Genomic DNA, 25,470 nt, shown 5'->3' on the forward strand with positions numbered 1-25,470 from the left:
GAATATATACTGTGCAAAAGTCAGAGACCACCTTTCATTTATTTATGGATCCATTCAAAACAGCCATTAAGAAAGTGTTCATTTTTCAGTGTCAGGAAAAAGGCAGACAACATATATTTAAGAGAATGCTACATATGATCTAAACCACATATAATAAATTTTTCAGCATTTAGTGTGTCCACACTTTGCCTTTATTACAGCTTTCATTCTTTTCAGTGGACTGGCCTTTAGTTTTTCAATAAAATCCTCCAAAGTTCAGTCTTAGAAGTTGGTTGCATTTTCTGCTTCTCATGATTCAAATATTCCCAAACACATTCAGGGATGTTTAGGTCTGGACTCTGGGGTCACCAGTACATTGTTCTGAGAACACCAACAGCTTCACTGTTTAAGTACAGTTTATCTGTGACAGTTTTGGTGGTCTACCAGGTCTTACATGGTTGCTAGTCCCATTTTTTATATCTTTTAATTATTCAATTGTTTATACAAATGTAATTATTTTTCCCCTATTTTCCTTTGACTTTGCCATTCCATATGCAAGTGAATTATCTTATCTCCTCCAAAATATCTCAAGAAAAATGAATAACTTCTTCTAAATTATTTAGAAGTAAGAAAGTATTTATTGCAAACGTCTGTCTTTGCATATAAACACTAAGTGGCAAACAATGCAGGTAAGTGGGTCATGACAGCCCTACTACCAGTGCATGTTTTGCCTTAACCTCTATCTCTCTACATCTTTATCCTTTTCCCTTCCCCATCTCCTGCTCCCAGCTTCTGTCTCTCTCTTCTTGCCAGCGTCTTTGACAGGGTAAGACAGGAATAAAGGCAACCCAGCTTATTCCTTCAGCCCTAATTTGATTTAAACAGCCTTCCTCGGCCCAGCAGACTTTTTAGGGAGGTTGGTCAGGTGATGTGCCAAGCATTCCACACCAATTTGTTCTATTTCAACACACACAGAACGTGAAGCTGGAGAGTGGCAGGCAGCGTACGCCTGCATCGGCGCTAAAGGCTGCTATAACTCATATGCAAAAGGAACACGCCCTTTGGTTTTGTACTAAATGACTCCACTGGGCTATTACATCTAAAAGCATTATATTTTAAAAGACACACTAAAGGTGCTATTACCATATGTTCTGCAAATGTTAAAAATTAGTGTTTGGTCTTCAGGGGAGAACACATGGAAACATCTTGGGTGAAATAGGACAGCATGAGAGAGAGAGAGGCTTTAATGATATAAGAATCACTTGTGGCTTGGGAGAAATTGGGGCATATTGCTATGCAAACTAAGTGTTTGAGATGTCTGCTTGAGTCTACTCCCCTGACATGGCTTGAGAGGAAACAGAAATACAGAGAGAGAGAAAGAGGATGTCATAAACACTGTGTCCTTTCTTGCTTCACATCTCTCTCTCTTTCTCTCTCTCTATCTCCTGCGGCTCCTCCGATGAAGGGTGTCATATTGAGTTGAGATGAGGGAGCCTGCAGTAGGCTTCTCCTCAGACGGCCCTGTGGAGGGCAGCTGCCCGGCATCCAGCCCTAGTGTGGGCTGGCCTTATGTAAGGGCCATGTGGCGGTGCGGCCTTTTACATCATAACAACAAAATGGCCATTTCCAGGCGATGTTTAATTAGCAAGCAGTTAAGAGGCTAATCCTCACCAAATAAAAGATAAAAGGCCAACAAGAAGGAGGGAAATATTCAAGCGCCTGACCACAGCAAAAAAAAAACAACTCTAAAACACAAAGAGAGAAGGAGCTGAAGACTCTAACCTTCTCCATCTACCTTTTCCCTTTAGGAAAGTCAGTTTATAGGGAGAATAAATAAAAAATAATACTAAATAAATAAATAAATAAATAAATAAATAAATAAAATGAGGAAAATATAACAATATGAGCATGGAAATAAAAATAAATAGTAAAAAAAAAAACAGTACAATACAATACAGTACAATAAAAGAAGGCATTTAAAGGCAATAAAATAAGAGACTTGAGTGTGATGGGAGACCAGTATTCCTAACACAGTCCTAAACATAAGCAGAGCGATCCACTACTGCTCTGGGCTCAGCAGTAAAGAACAACTTCCAACAGATGACCTTTAACTACTAAGACTCTGTAGAAAAACACTGTGCTTCCCTCACATGACAAGGCACTGGCTTTCAGAGGAGCCATATGCTTCTCCATACAGGAGCTGAAAGACACCACACAGCAGCCAGGTACATGTGGAGCAGCTCTTCAGAGAGAAAATATGGGTAGTGGATATGAAATATGGGTATGATGGGTTGTTAATAAGACAACATACCACCATCAGTCAGTATTTCTAGGACACCAAGCAAGTGTATCCTTCATAAAAATAGAGATTTGGGAGTGCTTGTAAACAAGCAGTGGTGACACACTGTCAAACTGGAAAAATGCCTGGTGACAAGGCTCTAACTGGATGTTTGCTCATTATTAGGAATGCACGAAAATTTCCAAAAACCAAACATTAAACAGACCTACAATAAAGTGTAAAAATACAACATGTTACAAATAATTTGGATTTGGATTACTTCTTTTAATCATTTCTTTTATTTTTATTTTATTAATTATTCATTTTAATTTTAAAAAGAAAATGAGTAAGAGTGATTAAAAACTTAAGTGTCAGGAAGGATACAACGCCCAAGACCTTCTCCACTACAGGTTTTATATCATTTGAAAACATGACATCCCACTTGATACATGGAATACAGAAAAACAGAAGCAGAAAGGAAAGTCTCTGCAGGCACACCAACATCATCTATAACCTCAGTTTCTGAAATGATGGAAAAAATTTACAAACAACAGTGCAAACGTGCACACTAAAGGAATGGAATTAATTGCCTTGGAAGACCAACTGTTCTCTATAGGATGTTGTGGCACACCCTGTAGCCTACATAATTGAATAATTTTGTAGGTTAGTAATTATAGTATGTTTATGTAAACAGTTTTTATTTTTTTTGGTTTTAGTTTCTGTTTTTAGTTCTCCCTCTCTCTCTCCCTCTCTCTCTCTCTCTCTCTCTCTCTCTGCAATATGAATGCTGAGATGCCCTATAAAGATTGTCTCTAATGCACTCCATACTTGGACCAAAACAGACAATGGAAAATTCAAATATCCGCCTGACACTGAAAAAAAAGACAAAAGTTCTGCATATACACTATTTGGCCAAACGTTTATGGACACCTCTCCTGATTAATGAGTTCAGGTGTCTCTGTCACACCCATTGCTAACAGGTATATAAAATCAAGCACATTGCCATGTCATCTCCATAGACAAACACTGGCAGGAGAATGTGTCATACTGAAGAGCCCAGTGCCTTTAAACTTGGCACTGTCACCTTTGCCACAAGAAATTTCTAGAAATTTCATTAAATGTCTGCTCTGCGAGATCTGCCCCAATCAACTATATGTGCTATTATTGTGAACTGTAAGTGTCTAGGAGCAACAGCAGCTCAGCCACGAAGCTGCAGACCATGCAAATTCACACAGCAGGGCCACCCAGTGCTGAAGCATGTATGAGCATATCCTCTGTTACATCACTCAACAACAGAAGTTAAAAGTGCTTCTGGCAACAACATCAGCACATGAACTGTGCATCAGGAGCTTCATGAAATGGGTTTCCATGGCTGAGCAGCTGCAGACAAGCCTGATATCACTATGCACAATGCCAAGCATCGGCTGGAGAGGTGTAAAGCACGTTTTCACTGGACTCTGAAGCAGTGGAAAGATGTTCTTTGGAGTGATAAATCACACTTCACTATCTGAAAGTGTGATGGATGAATCTGGGTTAGGCAGATGGCAGGAAAACGTGACCTAGCTGGATAGTGCAAGCAGTAAAATTTGGTTGAGGAGGGATACTGGTCTGGGGCTGTTTTTCAGTGTATAGGCTCCAGTTGTAGTGAAGGGTAATGTTAATGTTACAGCATACGAAGAGATTTTACACAACTACATGCACCCAATGTTCTCCTGTTCCAGGATGACTGTGCCCCTGCACACAAAGTGACCCCAATGAACATCTTTGGGATGAACTGTAACGTTGATTGTGAGCCAGGTCGTCTCGTCCAACAACAGTGCCTGACCTCATAAATGCTCTTTTAACTGAATGGGCAAAAATTCCCACAGACACACTCCAAAATCTTGTGGAAAGTCTTACCAGAGGAGTGAAGGCTGTTATAGCTGCAAAGAGGTGGTCAACTCCATGCTAATGTCCATGGTTTTGAAATGGCCTATCCAACAAGCTCAAATAGGTGTGACGGTCAGATGTCCACATATGTCTGCGTTCTATGTTCTAAGTTCTACCATGTTTTTACTGCTACAAAGTCTGCAAGTTGCACAAAAAAGCTCATACTGTATCTCTTCTTCCCAAAATGCAGGATCCTGCACTGTTTCTTACTCAGTCACTGGACACTAGACTCATTAGAAATGAGTGGACACACTCTCCTGCATTTTTTCTCTCTTTCTCTTCTTCTTAATCTCTCTCCTACACACATACATGTCAGCATGCTCCAGGGTGGAGTTTGGATCATAAATCTCCTATGACCCCCCTCTGCACATGGGACAAATTCAGTGCAACAAAACACATGAGAGCCTGCAAGGAGATAGCAGGCCCTGCAAGTTCATGCAGCCCCACTGTCCTTAAAGTGAAAGTTTTACTAAAAATCAAATTTACGCAATTTTAACCTCTTTTTAAATGTAGTCAATCAGCTAATACACGTTTGCTGTCTAATGCTTGCTTTTCCACTTCACAAAAAAGTTGAGTAATCTTGAATTTCATTTTCAAATTGCTAAATAATCTCAAATAGTTTGTTAGCTGAATTAGCCTTATTGTTCAAGCACAAACCTAAAGAAACTAACGTTGGACACCAAACATGTCTTGTCCGGTCAACCACATTTGATGTAAGGGGAAAAATCTGTATAAATTTGAATTTTGGCCAATGCATTGCTTTAAACAATACCCAAACCTTGGGGACAGGCCTCTGCTGACCCTCAGCTTTAGGATGCTGCCTCTGTTCCTGTAATGGATACAAGACCCTCCACAGGGATCCTCTATTGCAGCAGTAGCTCTTGGTAGCAATGGTGGCCTGTGACTGCAGGGCACTCAGTAAATTAGCAGTCTTCCAGAGGAACAGTATTTCAAGAACAATGCCCCTAGCCTTACAAGCTCTCCCTGCAGAACCTCAAAGCAATCAGCCTTTGTCTCTTCTGAGGAGAACATTGTTTTATTTGTTCTCTCCACCTCTCTAGTGGACAGTGGAGGTGAGGGGACCGAACGAGAGTGAAAGAGATAGAGAGACAGAGACAGAGGAAGCACATTTAACATTCTGTGCAACAGAACTAAGAAAAATGTAACAGTCATCATCCCGATGTTGGCCTGTGCAGTAGTGATGCTGCATGGGGCTGCAATATGTAAATGTTCCCTCTAAACAAAAACATATGTTTATTGTATGCTTCCTGACCAGTGACAGACCGCCCTCATGATATGTGTTCTGTAAGTATTTTTATGAGGTTATCTATTGCAATATGTATCAATAGAATCATAATATGATACTTTATCTATAGTGTTCAGCCTAAACTGTGATGCACTGATCCAATATACTGCATTGATATTGACCTGCACAATATGGGCTTAATGCAATGTTCGATAAAGCTGTTGAATATCAGGATGACAATATGAGAAGTGCTTAATTATTATTAAAATAGCGTGCCTCCTCTGATGTGCCACAAGTACAGACTTTTCTTTGCTGCGTAAACAGAAATCGAACTAACCTCTCCTTCACACAAATAGCAAGACTACATGTAGTCAATTACTGCTATATACAGAAAAGTGAGACATTACAGCTTCAACACTGAGAATGTGAACAGTCATTACATTTGAAGTATTTTTATAGGCAAGTAGTTTTTGAGTGGTGTATATGTGTGTTTTATTATTGGACGTTTATCTAAATGTTTATGTTACCTGCTCACGTGTGCTAGAGCAGGGTTTCATGACAATGCAGGGAAGAAATTGTTGGGCTTCTAACACTGTGACTGACAATATCTCTGTCAATACGAGGTGTTTTTATCCACGGGCTAATTTTCGGTGTGGTGCCCCAGAGTGGGCAGTTAACCAGTATAGTGCATGTAGGAGCTGGACAACACATATATATGTAGAGAAATCCCACAAATTAATGAATAGCCCAAACAATACAAGAACAATTACTTAATAATTAGTATATATAAATAAAATAAAAAAATCTAATTGCAAAATAACTAAAATGGATTAACTCATTCTAAGTAATAGTGCAGCAACCAATCATGTGGACAACACGCAAATTGCATTCTTGTAAGCTACAGAAACAGTGGAGCCTTCAGACAGTCAGGCAGCCACAGCTGTGTAAAGTGCTCTTAATAAAAGCCAATACCCAATAAACAATAAAGTTAACTAAAAGGCAAGTCTGACATGTGGCAGTCATTTTAATTTGTGTCTAATGCAGATGAAAACCAGCTATTTGGGTCTGTGTGCAGGAGTAGGACATGTTTAGGGGGAGTGGGAGGAAACTTTTCAGGTGTGGGTGGTAGCGGGCCTAAAACATCTGTCCTGCACAGACCTCTAGATTGCACATCATTAATACAAGACAATTAATTCACATTTGACATTGTTTTTTTTATCATGGTTGTTGTAAGATTAGGCTCTATTACATTTATTATTATTAATTTATTATTATTATAATTAACTTTATTTATTTATTTAACCCAATTTCCCCCTACTCTACATCATGGCCAATCCCACTCACTAGCTAGGTCTCCCCTCATCACATGATGCAACCAAGCTGGGAGGGTGACGGTTAACAAGTGCTTCCTCGGTCATGTCAAGCCAGCCAATACATCTTTTCAAACAGCCACAACAACACCAGACAGCTCAACATGCTTGGAGGAGAATACTAACTACCAATTCTGTTGCACCAGCTAACAGGTTTACACATTGGATAGATGAATCATGTTGATTTCATCTATCCAGTTACACTCAAACTCATAATCTCCCAATTATTCAAGTTAATACACTAGGGAGCCTCCTTACTGTGACTAATGCATATTAAATATGCATATGATCATATGCATATATGCATTTATAGTTCTGATATCAGAATCAGCATCATGAAAGAAACAGTTCAGTCAGTGAAGCCATAGCCTTAAAACACTCATATAAACATGCACACGCCCACAGAGAAACAGCAACCTTGGTTTACCCTGTCCTAGTGTGCTATGACTATGCCTGTGAGTGGTGTGTGTCTGTAATTCTGTGATGTGTGTGTGTGTGTGTGTATGTGTGCCCGTTTTTTGTTTACAAGCTGCACTCTCAGGGGTAATGTCTGCTCCCAGAAGAGTTAAATGTGCCCACTGTTCTCTGGTTTGAATCCCCTGGCTCCTGACGTGGCACCACATAGTCACATGTCCTCATAGGCCTCCACATGCCCTACAAACTGCTGCTAATTGTAGTCTCAAGAATCTTATGATGCTGTTTGCTCTCCACCACAGCAAGCACAGCCCTGTGTTAGGAACTCTCCTATAAAAGAAAGCTGCACTGTGCAACTCAAATGGAACACTTGATCTCAAGTACAGAGCAGGGCAGAGCCCTTTCACACGGCAGATTATGAAACACTTTGCAAACCTGGCAAATGATTATTCTTTGTTTCAGCAGGCATGGTCATGAAAATATTGAGGCTAGGAGAGTCGGGAACAAGTGGGGTTTTGTTTTTCCATGGCTAAGGCTGTCTCAGTAATTGAGTCTGAGATGGAAGGAGGGAGAGAGAGAGAGAGAGAGAGAGAGAGAGAGAGAGAGAGAGAGAGAGCTGAGTGCTTAGATTCCTGGCGTTCTTTCGTTACCCATTGCTAATGCCAGAATAGATCAGGTTCTCAGGACCGTTCTTGGGTGTGAAGAAACGAGCCAGTGCCTATGGACAGACTGGCTATTGTGGAGAGGCCAGCTGCCTCTCCATCCCTCCATCTCTCTCCATCTCTCCATTTCCCCACCAATCCCTCTCTTCATCTCTAGTCCAGAACCTGGATTAAAAAAAAATCTCCAAAGAAAAATCTTTCTAAGGATATTAAGGTCATGAAAATTTTGTTAAATGCAGTTCTTGAAAAAAAAAATCTTGAATATTCACTTAAGGAACTGATGTAGCCATGCATAAAGTTGGGGAGGAATTTGGCTAAAAAAGAATTTAGCTTCTTAAAATGCTTTGTAAACTCATTCTTATGCTCTTGACTTTGGCTCCGCAGTTCCTCTCCTGTTATACTGAGCGAGCAGAACACATCTGCAAACCTCCCTCAGCGCTAGACTCAGACTCACGCACCTCTCATTTTCTGAACAATCCAAACACAGCATCACCCCCAACACCCGCCCCATACTATCTAGCCCTGAAATACCCACTGGCGATCCTGCACTGTTAAAAGACCAAAGCGAGGCTTAAATGTTTCTGCTGGCTGTGTTTTCCTGCAGTATGCGCTTCACTTTGATGTAAGGTGGAAATGCTGAAGGTCAGTGGAGATTAAGGCTGCCGTTTGACCATATACACGCAGGTCAAGCTGGCCTGGCCTCCAGTGAGCTTGGTGAGGACTGGCTGCGCAGGCGGAAAAGGCTGCTGCTCCCCACATGGAGTGCTAACGTACCAGCCAGTGGGTAAGCAGCTATTTTGAGGGTCTGCCTGGTGGGTGACAGCGGGACGCTTTCTCCTTACACAGCAAAGGATACGCAGCAAATACTACACTGGCTCCAAACACCTTTTTCCACAACCGCTACTGACACAGCATTCACACTCCTCATACAGAAAGATGCATAAACACACACACAATATGTGCACACATTTATAATAATTCAGCATTCACACCTGTCACCCTTTTTACATAATCGCCTGATCACAATTATTTGAACTGATCGTAATTATTTTTCACAGTTGCCAGCTTTCTCAATCATGTGTTTATATCACAACAAACAAAATGTGAATTTTATGTTTTCATCAGTTGGACAGACAAATGCATTAGTCATTAGTAAATAAGGTGTGGACAATTTGACGATATTTATTGTCATCATGATCAATTATAGCACATTATGTCGCAATATACTTTTCTGAGCATATCTTTGATTGGATTGTCAGTCCACCAAACAACTGCATGTTTAAAAAAAGAGCATAGCTAGCCAATTTAATTGGATTTAGTACATGTTGAATAAAAACATTTTTCAAAATATTTCATATTTTCATAGTATTTGGTAGTATTTTTAAATATGGCTCTAATTTCAAGGCCTACTACCATGTATAAACACATGTAGGCAAATGTACACACTGAAACAGTCGTTGTGTTCATGCACCTCACACACAAAAGGGCAAAACACATGCACGCATGTTCTCATAAACAGAGGTGGAAAATGCAGTAGAAGGAGTAAAAAAAGGAGCAATAGCATCCAAGGACAAGCTGGTAATGCATTCATATCTATGTCACTGCTTGTTAATCTTTTTATCATTACTGAAAGGCTAAATCTTACTCTACGTAAGCATGCCATATACTTGCCAAACTAATATAATCTAATATTAGTCAATGTAACACCTCCACATAACACAGTATTCTTTTGAATTATGGCTTCCTGCATTTATCAAAACACTTTTGTCACCTGCTGTCAACATAGCTCTATCGCCCACTCCCCACTGCCTTCATCACAGGGTTTTAATAGAAACCAGCTTCAGGCTCTCGCTCTCTTTCTCTCTCTTTCTCTTGCTTTCTCTTGCTCTCGTGCAGACAGCACGCTGATAGCTATCGGGCCCATGCAGCCAGTGAATAAATAAGACTTTCTGCTCCTGCAGTTAAAGGAGAGTTGCGTCTTATCAGGCACACACATCCCGCCAATCACCCTACTCCAAGGGGACTGGGTTCACACCACAAGGACACCATATGCTCCTTCAAGCAGCCGGACCCACTCCACACATCCTGTCTGCGGTCCAGGAGCAAGGCTGAGCTAACACAACGCTGGACTGGACAAAGAAAGAGAGGCCAAATGACTAAAATCTCCAGGCCTGCACAGTGTAAATTTAAGCCATCTGTGATGGAGACGACGGTTTAAAATGAAACTCTGGTTAATGTTTCCATTTATTAAAAAATTGCCAAACAAATCGCAACTGTGACACTAGGCCTTAATGTGTTACCATTTGAGCTAATTCAAAACAGCAGAGTTGGTTACTTTGAACTCCTATTTCCATCAGGTTTCAGTGGGCCATAGTGCATGGACACATTCTTTACATTTTTGCTACTTGTGCATTGTTATCCTAAACCCCATGTCTGTTTGGGTGAGAAAGAGAACACATCACCCCAGAATTTTCATTTCCTGCATGAGTGTAGGTTCACATACTTTTTTTTTTTCTCCATAGAGTGCAGACCTATCACTAACATCTTTAAGAGCAGGAAAACTTGCTAAATTCAGGGCCTTATATGTCAGTCTAGGGGCATTTTGTCTGAAAACAGAACTATTCCTCCTTATCTGGATTTGGAGTGTAATCTGGTAGCATGGTGCCATGCTGCCGCCATATCAGCAGTGCTATAAACAGCAAGCATACTTCACAGGTCTGCTGCATTACATGCATGTTTGTTCAAGATGCAGTGGCATTCTTTCTGTGTTTCTCAGTTCATTCACTACAACCATTATTAAGACTAGGCATCAGCCAATGTTAGAAGTAGTTCTAACTGCTAAAATGTTAGACATCAGCCCATGTTAGACACACTTGTATACTACTGATAAATTAGTATAAATATACATTATAATTCTATACTATTTAGTGTAAATATATTATTGCTAAACCCTTCAGAGTATTCATGGGCTGGGCTGTCCCTGGGTAGGCTGACTGCTCCACTGAAGTCACTCTGCTTCTCTCTCTCTCTGTCTGTCTCTAGCTTTGTCTCTCTCTTTTAGCTGTAGAAGCATCAGTGATTCAGCTTTGGGAGGGGAAGATGGATCTCTCTGCTGTAGCCCAGGGCCCAAACACACACACAGACACACACATAGCCCTGCGAGCTAGCACTGTTCTTTCTGTCTGCTCCTATCCTCCTAAGGGAGGTTTTGACAGAGCAGACATTATAGTGCACAGACACTGGGGGAACCGAAAGAGTGTGAAAAGAGGGATAGAGTGATAAAGAGGGATGGGAAGGGAGGAGAGAGAGAGTGAGAGAGAGAGAGAGAAAGAGAAGGAGACTGGAATAAAAGCGCTGTGTGAGCTATGTGTGCTATGTTCTCATGGCCCAGACAAATGATCTTATTAGCTGTGACCCACTCTTCCTCATCCTCACAGGATAACTGCCATTTAGTGTTTTATACATCACTGTCCTGACCTATTTTCAGCACAGCCCAGCTCCAGCACTTCTGTTTCACATGCCTTCTGGCAGAGTATGTATAGTAAGTGTGTATGTATATGTCTGCTATGCATGCTTTGTATGAAGTATATACAAATGGAGTAGAATAGAGGGTGAGATAGAGAAAAGCATGCGGGACTGAAGAAATAAGAGAATAATGAGAGGGCTAATGAGTGGCCCAGTGGCAAGGAGGAGATGGAAGGATGGATGGATGGATGGGCAGATGGATCCAGATGGATGGATAGGCAGATGGAGGGGGCAGAGGAAGACAGAGGGGACAGAGAGACAGAGTGGACACAAAGAGAAGGCAGAGGGGACAGAGAGAGACAGAGGGGACAGAGACAGAGGCAGAGTGGACAGAGAGAGGTAGAGGGGACAAAGAGGGAGGCAGAGTGTACAAAGAGAGAGAGGCAGAGGGGACAAAGAGAGAGGCAGACTAGACAGAGAGAGACAGAGGGAATAGAGAGGCACAGATGGGGACAGAGAGAGAAACAGAGAGGCGGAGAGGACAGAGAACTGCAGGCTGGACAGTAGTGAGACAGAGTGGACTGATAGAGAGGGCAAGCAGAAACGGCACTGCTAGCCCATGTACTAGAGGAGGAGACTGTAATCCCTCCCTCTCAACTAAACAACCAAAACAAGCTCACCAACAGCCTTCCCTAGCAACAGACCAGCTGGGAATTTGATTTGACAGAGAAAGAGTGTGTGTGTGTGTGTGTGTGTGTGTGTGTGTGTGTAAAAAATAACATGGCACAAAGAAGGTAAATGATCGGATGTAACAGCAAGGGAGCAGAGAGACAGAGAGAGAGAGAGAGAGAGAGAGAGAGAGAGAGAGAGAGAGAGAGAGAGAGAGAGGGATCACCAGCTGTTCTCTCTCTTCCCGATTCCTCTTGCTCTCCACATAGAGAGAGAGAGAGAGATTATGAGTCAGAGATGGACAGTGGGAGTTAGAGGGAGAGTAACAGTGCTGCCTGCCGCACTGACGTACTGATGTACTGTGACTAAAGGCTGAAAGGCTATAGCTGGAGGACAGGGAGTGACGGATACGTAAAGAGTGGAACACAGGAAGAGAGTGATGCCCTCACAAATGGTGGGAATGTTTGGAGAGGAGTGAAGGATAGAACAAAGGAAAGATGGCTAGAAGAGGTGAAAGGTGGAGATATTTATTGGAATTGAGTGGCAGAAATTGAACAAGAGTGGAGTGATGTGTCAGATCTTTTTTTGAAATATAGAAAGTCTGAGAATACAAACATGCACAACACTAGCATTCTTTAAAATAAAGGTGACAAAGAGAGTTTTTTTTGTGTAATATAATCGAAGAACCACTTTCACTGAATCATATGCCAAGGCCAAGAAGTGCTTAATATCCTTTATTTTAGGAGCGCTAGTTAGCAGCATTCATACTTACAAAAATGCGCCACTAAGCATTATTTGAGGGGTGCCATAGAATAATAAGTTTTGGTTCCCTAAAGAACAATGTTTGAAAAAGAGATATGTAGGTGTGAAGCAATTTTAAAGGGTTGTAAAACTTTCATGTAGAGGCTTTACATTACGTGGAGATTCTTTAAACTTAAAAAAGGTTCTTCACACTCTCATATCTCATTTCCAAACATTGTTCTTTAAAGAACCATTCAGTGAAAGGTTCTTTAGGGAACCAAAAATGGTTCTTCAATGGTGCTGTGTAAAGAACCCTTTTTGACACCTTTATTTATGAGTGCACTGTCGGTTTTCATCTGGTCATACAAGCACAGAGTGAGCACAAAAAGAGAAGCAAAGAAAAGCCCTGCTGGATGAAGTAATCCTCCATGGAGTATTGATACCATACCCAGGTAATGGGCAGACAAATGACAGCTGTAAGCTACGCTAACACAAATATGAAAGGAAATTCAAAGGGACTGCTTGAGCTCATCCAGTGTTATTGATTCAGACTGGTCATGTGAGAGCTCAGATAGAGAAGAAACTTGATAGTGCACAATCCTGCAGGTCACAGACAGTGATATACACACAATCTCTCTCCTGCTGCATTTCTCTCTCTCTTTCAGTTAAACATACACATACATAGTGAAAAAGAAATACGCAAAAAACTATAGTAGCCAAACTATCAAGCTGGAGTAACACTTTATGTACGCTATTATATATGTATTACTTTTGCCAATATATGGTAACACTGTCTGTATAAGAAACTATGAAAATATTCACGTAACACATTATTATGCATTCATAAGGCCTTATAAATATAACTATAAATAACCTTTATAATGTTATACTGCTTTCATAAGGCACTACTAACATAGCAATAACTATTTATAAACTTTATTACACATTATATCCATTTAATATGCATTACAAATTGTTAATATGATGCATTATATGTAGTGTTCATAACATGTTATCAGAAACAAATAAACGTGTTTCAGCTTACATAGTGCATTATGACTAACAAACCTGTCTACTCATATTCACACGCTGAGCCATGCCACAAATTCTTTCAACAACTTATGAATTATACTTCACTGGAATTCAATACTAGCTTACAGTCTAACTAAAAGGTTTTGGGATTAGTACTAGTTTGGGAATGATGTGGCTTTAGTCAAAAAAATTCTCTCTTTACTTGGAGCTCACAAACACAACTTATAAGTTCTTATGATATGGTAATAATATAGTATGTCTATCATAGGCAAAAACAAGTTATAATATATTAAAATGGCTGTTAATGACATTTACAAAACTATTAGCTACTATTCCGTTTCAGAAAAGTACAATTCATGAATTGGTAAATAAAATCATGGCATGCCATGTTTTTGAGTAGACAGATGTGTTAGTTATAATGCACTATGAAAGCTGAGACTAAGTTTCTTGGATCTGGCAATATAATGTGTTAGCGATTTTCTACACTAGACCTGGAGAAACTCATCCACACCTTTATTTCTAGCAGGATTGATTACTGTAGCGGTCTCCTAACTGGACTCCCAAAAAAGACAGTCAAACAGCTTCAGATGATTCAAACTGCCAGAGTCTCACTAAGAGTAAAAGAAAGGAACACACCAGCCCCATTCTTAAAACCTTACACTGGCTACTAGTATGTTACAGCATAGACTATAAGGCACTATTACTGGTCTATAAATCGCTTAATGGTGTAGGACCAACGACTTTATCTGATATGCTGCAGCGATATGAGGCGAGCAGAACTCTCAGATCATTAGTAGTCAGTTAGTCCTGCCGAAGGTGAAGACTAGACATGGAAAAGCAGCGTTTAGCTACTATACTGCTTTTAAATGGAACCAGTTAATAGAGAGCAATAAGAGCCCTGACACCTGTGGGAAGTAGGCGTGTGCTGGAGCGGAATAAGCTGGAGCGGAATAAGAAAGATGTGGACATTACCATCATATTCGCATCTAGGCTTTTACATCTAGGCTGAAAACGTTCGTATTCGAGCAGCTCAGTTTAAAACACTATTAGCTTTAATGCACTTCTACCCTGTAGCGGTGCCTTATTATTAGAATTTCATTTTTAACTGGATTCTTAATTTATCGTTTATTTGTTCTTTTTGTAAATATTTACAGCCTTATGAATGCATTATAACATGTAAAGAATGTATGAATAGTTTCTCATAAAGAAAGTACTACCATATGCTGCCAAAAGTAACTCAAAGACAAAACTATGTTTAGTTTTGTTTATTATTAGAAATAATGTACACATGTGAAAATGACCATTTTTTTCAGTGCATGCTCCCAAATGCACATATACACAATTCTGGGCAGCATTTTTGTTACTTGCAGAGTGCAAGCATGAAGATCTGTGTGTGAGTGTGTGTGTGTTTGTAGTCTTATAGCTGCAAGCCATAGTGAGTCAGAACACCAAGCCTTCGAGATTCCGCTCCTCTGCTCCTTCCCTCTTGTCCTTTAGACATCTCCATATGCCATGCAGAGAAAAAAAACACCCCAGCACACACATTCCGACACACACACACACTTGTGTGTCCCCCTGTCACAGCCACACACCCTCGGTCACTGTCTCAGATGAAATATGTATGCATGTACCCCTACTCGACAGCATGCTCTTTTCTTCTTTCCATTGGATGTATAATTCAACCTAATGCATAATTCCATGTCTTCAGCATGCAGTGAGCTGGATCTCCAAAATCAGCCCCATCAATATTGGATAGAAAGAGAAAGCGCGGATGAATCACCTGCACTCTGACGGACGCCTCTCCAGCTCATTATCACTGATGGCTCGCAATAGAGCGCTTCCTGCAACCCACAGGGAAAATCTTTACTGCCACATCAAGGCCTACAATAGGACTGAATCTGCTTCCCCTTACCCATAGTGATAAGAACCTGAATGTGCCTCCAGCCAGCACTGCTGCTGCCTTTAACAGAGCTTTAAATTACTTTATTGGACGGCAGATTTACTTACTGTAGGTTAGTAACAGTGGTTCATTGCAATCATTATTTATTCAAAGCACTTGTTAACATATTCTAATGTGTGCTGCAATACAGCCCAGGCTGTGCCACAGTCAGATTCAATTGCTACTATATCTGGATGGAGATGTAGCTGCAGAAGCACTTCGCTCCAGTAGGCTTTAGTATGTCTGTCTGAAATAGGTCATCCTTACCTACCACTGCTGACAAGATGAAGCCTAATACAGCTTGCCTCCAGGGCAGCTTTTTCAATTGGGTAAAATCTGAGATGTTAGATAATCACTTTTATGAGCATTCTGCACAGTGTATGAACTCACAGCTTTCACCTGGGGTGCTTTCACACTAGGCCAATAGGAGCATCTGAAACACTGTCTTTAGCATCAGCCACATTTATATAAAGCTTGTTGTGAGATAGTATTTTACAGTGTAGAGCACAGACAGGAGCTGTCCAATGTACCAGCTAGACTCACCATCATGATTGGGGTTCCCCAGAGTCCAGGGCTCGTCTGAGTCGAAGTGCGTGTCTCCCCCGATGCCTGGCCCAGGGAAGTAGGCGTGTGCCAGAAAGCCCCCCTCTCCATCGAAGGGTGAGCTGTCTCCATGGAATCCGGAGGCGAATATGATGGTAATGTCCACATCTTTCTTATTCCGCTCCAGCTCGCTGTAGGGAACAGCCTCGAAACGCAGTGGCGTCACATTCTGCCACACCTCGAACGCCCGGCGGATGGCATCATGGGTCTCCTCTGCGCCCACCTTGGGTGTGACGTTCTTTATGCTGGAAAAGACAGAGGAGATGAGATGGATATGGAAGACACTGGATGGACAAAAAGCATCTCATATTATTCCCCAACACATTTATTCGCTAAGACCGGGACTGTCACGATTAAACTCATATACTCATATACTCAATCAAAAAAAAAAAATGCAACCAATTAAAATGTACCATCTTAAAAAATCAGCAATGGTTAGTTGGCAAGTTGCATGATGGCAGTGCATGTTTTAAATTCTCCTACTGGGCTCTCTTACAGTAAGAAACAAAGCCTGATGGATAGACCTATATTAATGCATTTTATATATATATATATATATATATATATATATATATATATATATATATATATACACATTTTTTTTCCAAAGGTTCTGAAAGGCTACACTTGGCTTGTTACTGTTAAGTCATTTTTATTTTTGACCTTTTTTTTACCCCAAAACTCTGATTATTCAAATAATTGTCAAAATAATTGAACAACTACTTGGTTACTCAAATTACTGATGACAGCCCCAGATAAAGCAATAGCACTTCTACAGAATATCACAGTTAGACCATGTTTGGTCACACCATGGTGCCTCCAGTATATCTCAGCTCACCATGTTTAATCCCACCATGTAGCAGATGTATTGTATTCAATGAAAATTGAATAATATTACAAAGACTAATAAAATGTTCCAAGACAACATTCAATATAACAAACATATTGCACATGCTCTGAGTAGTTTATGGGATTCCTATGATTCCTAGAAAGACAGAAAGAGCGAGAAAGAGACATAGCAAAAAAGAAATAGAGCGAGAAAGAGAGAAAGCGAGAAAGAGAGAGAGAGAGAGACTCTGAAGAAAAAGGCTGCTGTAGTCTAAGGCTGCTGCTGCTGAAGGTGCTGCAGGTGTTGAGAGAACTACAGAACTTCCTGCGGCTGGAATTTATTTTCTAATTAAGGATTATCAACAGCTCACTGCTCAGCCAGCGCTGCCGGCCTGGGCAATTTTCAAACCTCTTCCATTTTTTAAAAAAAGACAGAAATAAGGCGAATATCTTCAATTCATTTTTTTTTTAAGAATTTTACTCCAGAAAACTGCTTAATCTGTTGGCTTTTTAAGTGAATGTTGTTAAAGGAATATTTCAACATTTTGCCTTAATTTTTTTCTATTGCAGTTTTTTTTGGTGCTTCCAAGTTACATGCAGTGAAAAAATAACTCTTATAGGCTTTTTGGGGCATAGAATGAGAGAACAAAATTGCTTTTAGAGACTCAAATATGCTGCTAATGCAGCAATGCAATGTTCTTCAACAGCTGTGCTATTATTTCCATCTTAGAACTGATAAAAAACAGAATAGCTGTAATCTTATAACTCACCTGAGACTATTTTACTGTGCTTGTTTTAATGTAGGTAGTGAGGTGTTAATTTATAATCATTTTCCACTGCAGTTGAGCTTGTGAAACCTCCATCCTCTCAGGTGTAGGAACACAGGTAACTGAAGATAATACTGCCAGAACACTAGCTATCAAACTAAAAAGTAATAATATTAGGCCACATTTGTTTGAGAATTTAATAAAATAAGATTTCACACATAATGATCTGTTGTATGCCTTGGAGAAGTCTGTAGGAGCTCATTTTGCAAAGCATATTACGTTAGAAGCATCTTACATTAGAAAACATTGTAATATCCCTTTAGGTTTACAAATACAGCTGAATACACTGCGTGTCTTAGGAAGCTGGTAGAGCTCCCCTGGGTCTGGACACAGGACAGCTTACCAGGACAGTTGTCAGTGTCTGCAGTACTACTACAGAGCTTTTTCATTCACATGGATCAAACCACAGTCATCTCTCACCTACTAAAGAATTCAGCTATTTTAAAACCACCTACTGGTCAACTCTGCTCTACAATATTGACTTGAATCAATATTTCATATCACCATCTACACTTACTATATAAATCTCTCCTCCCTCTCTCCCACTCATCTTCTTTCTGTCTCTCTGAGATGCGTGGTAGTTTTATGTGCTCCAGGACCTATGGTAGTCATCATAAACAAAGGACAGACCACAAGCGCTTTGACCAGGACACCAAGCAAGAGCTCAAGAACCAGGAATGGGTGAATATGGCAGAGACTTACTGTAATATAATTATCGGAAACACTGTTTTTTGGATGAATCACCATAGACGCTGTGTAGCTTGTCTGTAACTGACATTCAACTAAATATTTATTTAATTCAACCTAACTTTACCCTAACCCAAAACTTCACTCTAACCTTAACCATGAAACCTAAAACATGAACCTTTCCGTAACACTTTACTGTAGGGTACTGTTCATAAGGCTACATAACACCTACGTAAGCTTGTCATGACAACATAACCCTATGTAAATGTTTATAAATGCTTTTTCCAATTGACGTTATTCACTATAAAGGTTACACTTCCAATTTTTATCAGTTAGCTGAAGTAGCCCTTATGACAGATGATGCCTATTGGAATAAGCCTTTATAAATGTTTTTGTAGGGTTACGTCAATGCAAAAAACACACATGTCAATGGAGTTTTATTTTGCACCGTAACTTTTTTTTCTTGGTATCATGAAAATCTTTAACAATGTAAGCTTAAAAAGCATTAATAATGTAGGCACCTGACAGTGCTATATTGTTATATGTCTATAAACTACTTGTAGGTAAAATGTAAGCAAATAGGCTACTTATGGTAGATCATTACAAACCTTCAAAATGTGACCAATAGATTACTGTAAGTTATTAAAGACAACATTAATTAATCATATAAAGCTTTGCCTGGCAGACAAGCCACTGCTGGTAAGGACCCTGCTACTAAGCCTAACCTTAAACCCTAATTTTGTTGATAGCCAACTGAGTCAGATAGATTTTTAATAAATTGAGCATTTGAGCATTCACTCGAAAGAGGCCCCAAATATTCTGTAATAACTCTCGCCAGGACGAAGCAATCTGAACGAATGTGCAATGTGCTCCTCAGTGTGCTCCTCAGTATATGGAGCTTCGAACAAGCCGGGATGCACCTGTGTCGTTGCGATGAGGTAGGCGCCGGACAGCCATTGCCATGTTTAACCTCCGTTTGCAACTTCCGGGTGCATACCCCCGTACCCCTTCATGTGTCTGGCAGAAAACGGAGATCACTTCCAGAATCACATGTAATGCAATCGATTACACATACGTCAAGGTATGAAGCATATTTTTTTTGGTTCAGATTGCTTCATCCTAACGGGAGTAACAACAGAATATTCGGGGCCTCTTTCGAGTGAATATCCCTGTACAATTACACTCTACATAGAGCATAACATGGACTGTATGGGGTGTAGGTGACCAACAAAATTAAGTGCAATCATATTTTGGTTTCTTCTTCATAAGCGTATGTGTTCCCAACCTTGGGCCTGGAGGCCCCCTGCTCTGCACATTTTAGTGCTTTCCCTGATTTAACACACCCACTTTAACAAAGTAAGAGGCTGTTAATGAGCTGATTAGTTGGACCAGGTGTGCTGGGAGCACGAAAAATACTAAAATGTGCAGGCAGTAGGTCTCCATGACCAAGGTTAAGAAACACTGAATTAAGTGATCTTTCTTACTGTTGTTTCAGCCCACAGTCACTTTTTCCAGTCTGTACTCTTCAGCCAGGTTCCCTGTCTACCTCCTAGACATGACAGTAGCTGAGACTCTGTGGCTGTCATAATATATCAACTGCTGGATCAACATCTGGCCTTGACTGCCTCTCGGATGCAGCACTCAAAAATCATAATCCTGTCTTGGAGCCGTGTCTGCGATCAGATCTCCTCTATGCCGGCCAGAGCTTTCCACGGAGAAGCCTGGAGGAAGAGGAGTGCAGAAAGACTGCTTGATAGAGTTCTATTGTCAGTGCGAGGTGCCACTGAAACAGGTTGAGTAGGAAGATCCCCTGCTGAAGATGTGTCCCCTTCTGCCTCCAGCACGGCACTGCAAGACTGTCACACACACAAATACACAGCTGACAGTGCCCCACTCTTATCTTAGCGTTCCACTGTAACAGCATGTGCACCAGCTTTGCTCCATTACACAGGCACTTGCCGTGGTGCCTCTGTATTTAGCTCTGCTGGAAGCAGAACTATCTGATACAGAAAGGTAAGGATGTTGTGTTCTGAATTTCATCTTGTGAATGAAAAAGAGAAGGGAGTTAATCTGCCTCCTTCTTGATGTGACATTCAAGTTGTAAGGAGTGAGCACTTGGGATTTCATCTAAAAAAAAGAAAAGAAAAAACTGAAGCCCAGACTGGCTGACAAATAAACGAAGAGCTTCAAACTCTTTCAAATATTTCTCCTGGTCTCAAACTGCCCAAACATTCCTTTGACGCCACCTCAGTTGGACTAAATGTGTGTCAATAAGAATAAAATAGTTCTCTTTAAACTCTTCTCATGTAACCTGTGCATGCTGTTCACTTGAAAACGGAACAGAGAAGTTTAAGTGATCATCTTCAATGCTGCTACAGTGAATGGATGAAAAGTGAGTGTTCATATTCCATAATAGTGTGCCAGAGATAGATAATTAGGAAGAGATCTGGTGGTGCTGAGACTACATACTGCGAGAAGACTGGGCTAATTACCAGCACCCAGCAGCATTGTCCAGCTTAACAAACACATACACATTTATTTATGGTCTGTAAAGGTCACACACATGTGCAGACACTCACACACGTATAAGCATCCACAAAACAAGCATACAAACACACACAGGCATACATGTAGGGGTGAGCGGGGCATAGACTATTACAGGGGTTAAACGTAACATGCATATTTTATAACATAATTTCTTTAGTTTATGTAGTTATATTATTTTACAGTTTTTTGTTTCAATGTCCACTATGAAGATCATAAACGTAACTAAGTCAAATTTACCCCTATATTATTTTAATCGCCTTCTACTGGCTGGCTGCAAAATAGCACTATTTTGAAGAATATAACCAACTCACAGTGAGAGCCAGACAGGCTAAAGTACAGCCTTCACATGGGGTGGTTAAATTTAATGCAGTGTAAGGTTAGGTATAATGCAGTGTTAACTAAATCTCCTAAAATAAACAATGGGAGACATCCATATCCTCCCATATAAATTTAAAATAGTCATTTTTTGAAATTGTTTATACAATGATTAATCAGAAATGTACTATAGATCATTTCCATTTTCTTGTGCTGTTAAAGCTTAAATTGTCATTTATAAAACAGATGTGGAGGTTGTTTGTGTAAAAATATATATCTTGCTCAACTACTTTTAAAATCATTAAGCAAAAACTATAAATCAAAAACTGTTATTGGTTATGTTTCACTCTCACCTGGTGGATAACATACAATACACATTAACATCTTTTCAGATACAGATCACAAGTGTCTTTAGCCAAACAAAAGGCTGACCTGCATTAAATAGGACTGAAATATTTAAACATTCATAGCATAGCATTAGCTTTATTGTTTTTATTGTTTCTTATTAATATTATATAAATTGTTTTTATTGTTGTGTATTTCTTTAATATCTTAAAACATTTTATTTTATTATTTTATCTTTACTTTGGAATCTTTATTTTAACAATCTTAATTTATGTGTTTTCTTTATTCTTCCTGTGGCTCTCGGCTATACTGTAAATGAGGTCGACCCTCTATGTAAACCAGTGGTTAAATAAAGAATGATGATGATGATGATGATGATGATGATATCCACTGTATGAAAAAGCGCACTGCAGAGAGGCTGATGCTGATTGGATGGTTATAATGGAGCGGGTGAGGAGATGCTCCTCAATGTGTGTTTGTGTTCAGACAGAGGAGCATTTAATATGGCATATTCCATCACAGGGCAGAGAACAGGAAGTAGAGAGAGCAACATCTGCCCGCCCATCTGCTCCACCCGACTACAAGACAGCATAATCACACACACACGCACACACACAAACACAGAGAAACTCCCACAGCATTCAGCCGCCAAGCTCCATCCCATTACATAATCATAATCTCTCTTTCTCTGTGAACCCCTCTCTCTCTCTCTCTCTCTCTCTCTCTATACATATATATATATATATATATATATATATATATATATATATATATATTATGGCATGCCGTTTAGGAAATTTTATTTATATGAATATATGGAGTGGAACCTAAGAATATGGAATGAAACTTGAAAATATGAAATGAAAGTCTATGTTTATGAAAGTCTGAACATGTTTTTAATGTCAGAAAAGCAGGAGGCATATTTAACAGCCTCCAACACTAAGTATAATTTCACATGTATCAGTATGTAATACAAATAAATAAAGTCAAATCATAAAACTAACAAGTTAGAGCTGTGTTTCACAACAGCCGTTCCTAAAGGTGTCACTGACACTAATATTCAAAAAAGAAACAACCCAAACACACCTTAGCTGCCCTGCAGATTTCTTTCTTATGTGCATCTAAAATGGCTAAAGGAGATATTTCTGAGGAGATTAGGTATGCATTAAGAAGAGTAAAGTCTTGAGAAAAAAAAGGGTTTCCAAAACTGGAGTTAACTTTTATAGTTGAAAATTATTACAAAATATAGAGAAAGTTGGACCCCCTAACAACCAATAAACAGTACTTAAATCTATCATCGTTTAGAGAGAGGATAAAGTCAAGCTTCACTCTTGCTTCAGATCTGAAAAAATCCACAGGTGTTTCTGTCCATCCTTCCACTGTGAGAAGACAACTCAACACTATGAGTCTGAAAAGATGTGTAGTTGTCAAGAAGCTGTTATTGAGAAATCGACAAAAGAATTGAAGGAAATCAACAAAAAAGAACATCTGCGCTAGACCACTGGAAATATGAAATGTGGAGTAAGAAATGCAACCAATATTTCAGACTAAAAAAAAACCATCTCCGCAGATTTCTTTGAAAAACTGAAAGCAAATCTCCTAAAAAAGAACAGAAGCTGTAATAAAGAGAAAACAGACTTTCTAAATACTGAAAAGTATTATGTTTAGGTGTTGAGGCTTATGCGTAATTTTAAAAAATTAAATAGTTTTTTCCTAACGATGACAAATGAATAACTTGTACTTAATGGCCATTTTGACTAGAAGACAAAAAAAGAAAAGGCCGTCTCCAATGTCTGCACAGTACTCTATATATAGACGGTAAGAATAGGGTGTATCTCATGAGATGCCGTTCCTCAGTAGAATGTAGAAACTCCATGGGGAATGACTCCTCCACTGTGGGGGTAAACACATTGTCCTCAGCAGCATCGTTGCATATAAAACACTCATCTCTCCTCCTGCCTCTACGCTCAACCACAGGCTTCTAGTTAACCAGCCTGTTTCTCAGTACCAGAGTGTCCATTCCCCAAGGGCTGGCAGATATACTCAGGGCTTTTGTAATGCAGTTATGCCTGAAAAAGTCGCACTATATGTTGAAGCCTTAGCTGTAGGATTATTCATGACATACTAAATTCAAGAGAAGGATCATATTTATATAGAATGTAGGTCAGTGAACGTAATATTGTAACCCCATAATATAGTAAGACCTTACAAATTTCACATTTAACATGGCTGGTAATGTGCAGAATACTGAAGTAGTTTTTTACACTCCTATCATGAGCTGTGATTCAACTGCCTGTACATATGACCGGACCCAATGCAGCCAATTTAAAATGATGTTCACATGGGACATGCCAGTCAGCAGAACTATACTTAAAATAGACAAGTATGTTGGTGTATCAAAGTTAGAGAGAGAGAAAGAGAAAGAACCCAGCTGGGAGAAAAGAGGGATGAGGAACGTTGTAGAAAGAGAGATTAAAGAGGAATGAGAGATGGGCTGGATGGCAGACAGACAGAAAGAACAACAGAGGAATGCGGTTGCCTAATTAGTCCAGTAGTGCCGCTGGTTAGCTCAGAGAGACATGAGGGCATTACATCTGCTGTCTGGGCTTTTGCTTTTGAATATAGCCTTAACAGTGCCAACAGCAGCAGTGTAAAAACAATGCGGTTCTGTGGGCTAGCCTTACATACTTACACTAATACATCACAGACATGCAATCCATCTATCCATGCTCATTCTTAGCAACTGCTGCAAGGTTGGACAAGCTTTATAGAATGTTGGCAAAAATGCCATTCATGCTAATGAGTAACTAAAGAGCACAATTCAGATTTTGTCAGAATGCACAAATTATTCAGATTAGACCAGTACAGTCTTTAGTTTAGAGACACTACATAACACTGAGTTTCCAGTTTAAAACGTTTTACTACCGAGCAGAACTGTGTTGTTGTAGCTAATCGAAACTAGCAGGTGTGAAACAGTAACAACAGAGAATTTGCTACGATGCTAATGTTAGCTCAGTTCCAGGCCAAAGAAACTATCCCCGTTCATAACAGTGTGACCTTTCACATACACAGTAATAAATGTTAAGCTTCCAGTTCAAAATGCTGTGCTATCGAGCTGCACTATGATTTTTGTGGCTAATCAAGAACTATGCAGATTGGAAATGACAATGATTCATTTGCTACCGTGCCAAGATTAACTGGACTACACCATGAAAAAACTATACCCAGTGTATCCCAATGGTGTGACCTTTCACAAACATACAAATAATGTTGAGTTTCCAGCTCAAAATGCTATGCTAACATACAGCCAACCTGCATTATGTTGTTACAGCAAATCAAAAACTAGGCAACAATGACAAATTTGCTACCAAGCTAGCATTAGTTGAATGACACCAAAAAACACCTGATCTATCCTAGCTAGAGATGGCACAATACTACTCTTTTTTTCAGAACCAATATCAGGAGTAAAACCTGAGTATTGGCTGATACTGGCAATTTTTTCTTTTTCTAAGGTACTAAGCTTTAAAATGAGCTATTTTCAATTGAAGTGCTTCAATTCAATCCTCTAAGATGGGCATCTAAAAGTATACTATC

General features: G+C 39.8%; 1 protein-coding gene across 1 annotated transcript in view; it reads right to left on the minus strand.

The window, feature by feature from the left end:
- Positions 1-25,470, minus strand: part of LOC118818605 (matrix metalloproteinase-16-like) — a 64,198-nt gene that overhangs the window by 22,741 nt on the left and 15,987 nt on the right. Inside the window, 1 exon segment of the mRNA XM_036585849.1 lies at positions 16,268-16,572. Within this exon segment, the coding sequence (XP_036441742.1) occupies positions 16,268-16,572 (305 nt within the window).

The sequence above is a fragment of the Colossoma macropomum genome, unplaced genomic scaffold (assembly GCF_904425465.1).
Source record: "Colossoma macropomum unplaced genomic scaffold, Colossoma_macropomum, whole genome shotgun sequence".
In the NCBI taxonomy this organism is placed as follows: domain Eukaryota; kingdom Metazoa; phylum Chordata; class Actinopteri; order Characiformes; family Serrasalmidae; genus Colossoma; species Colossoma macropomum.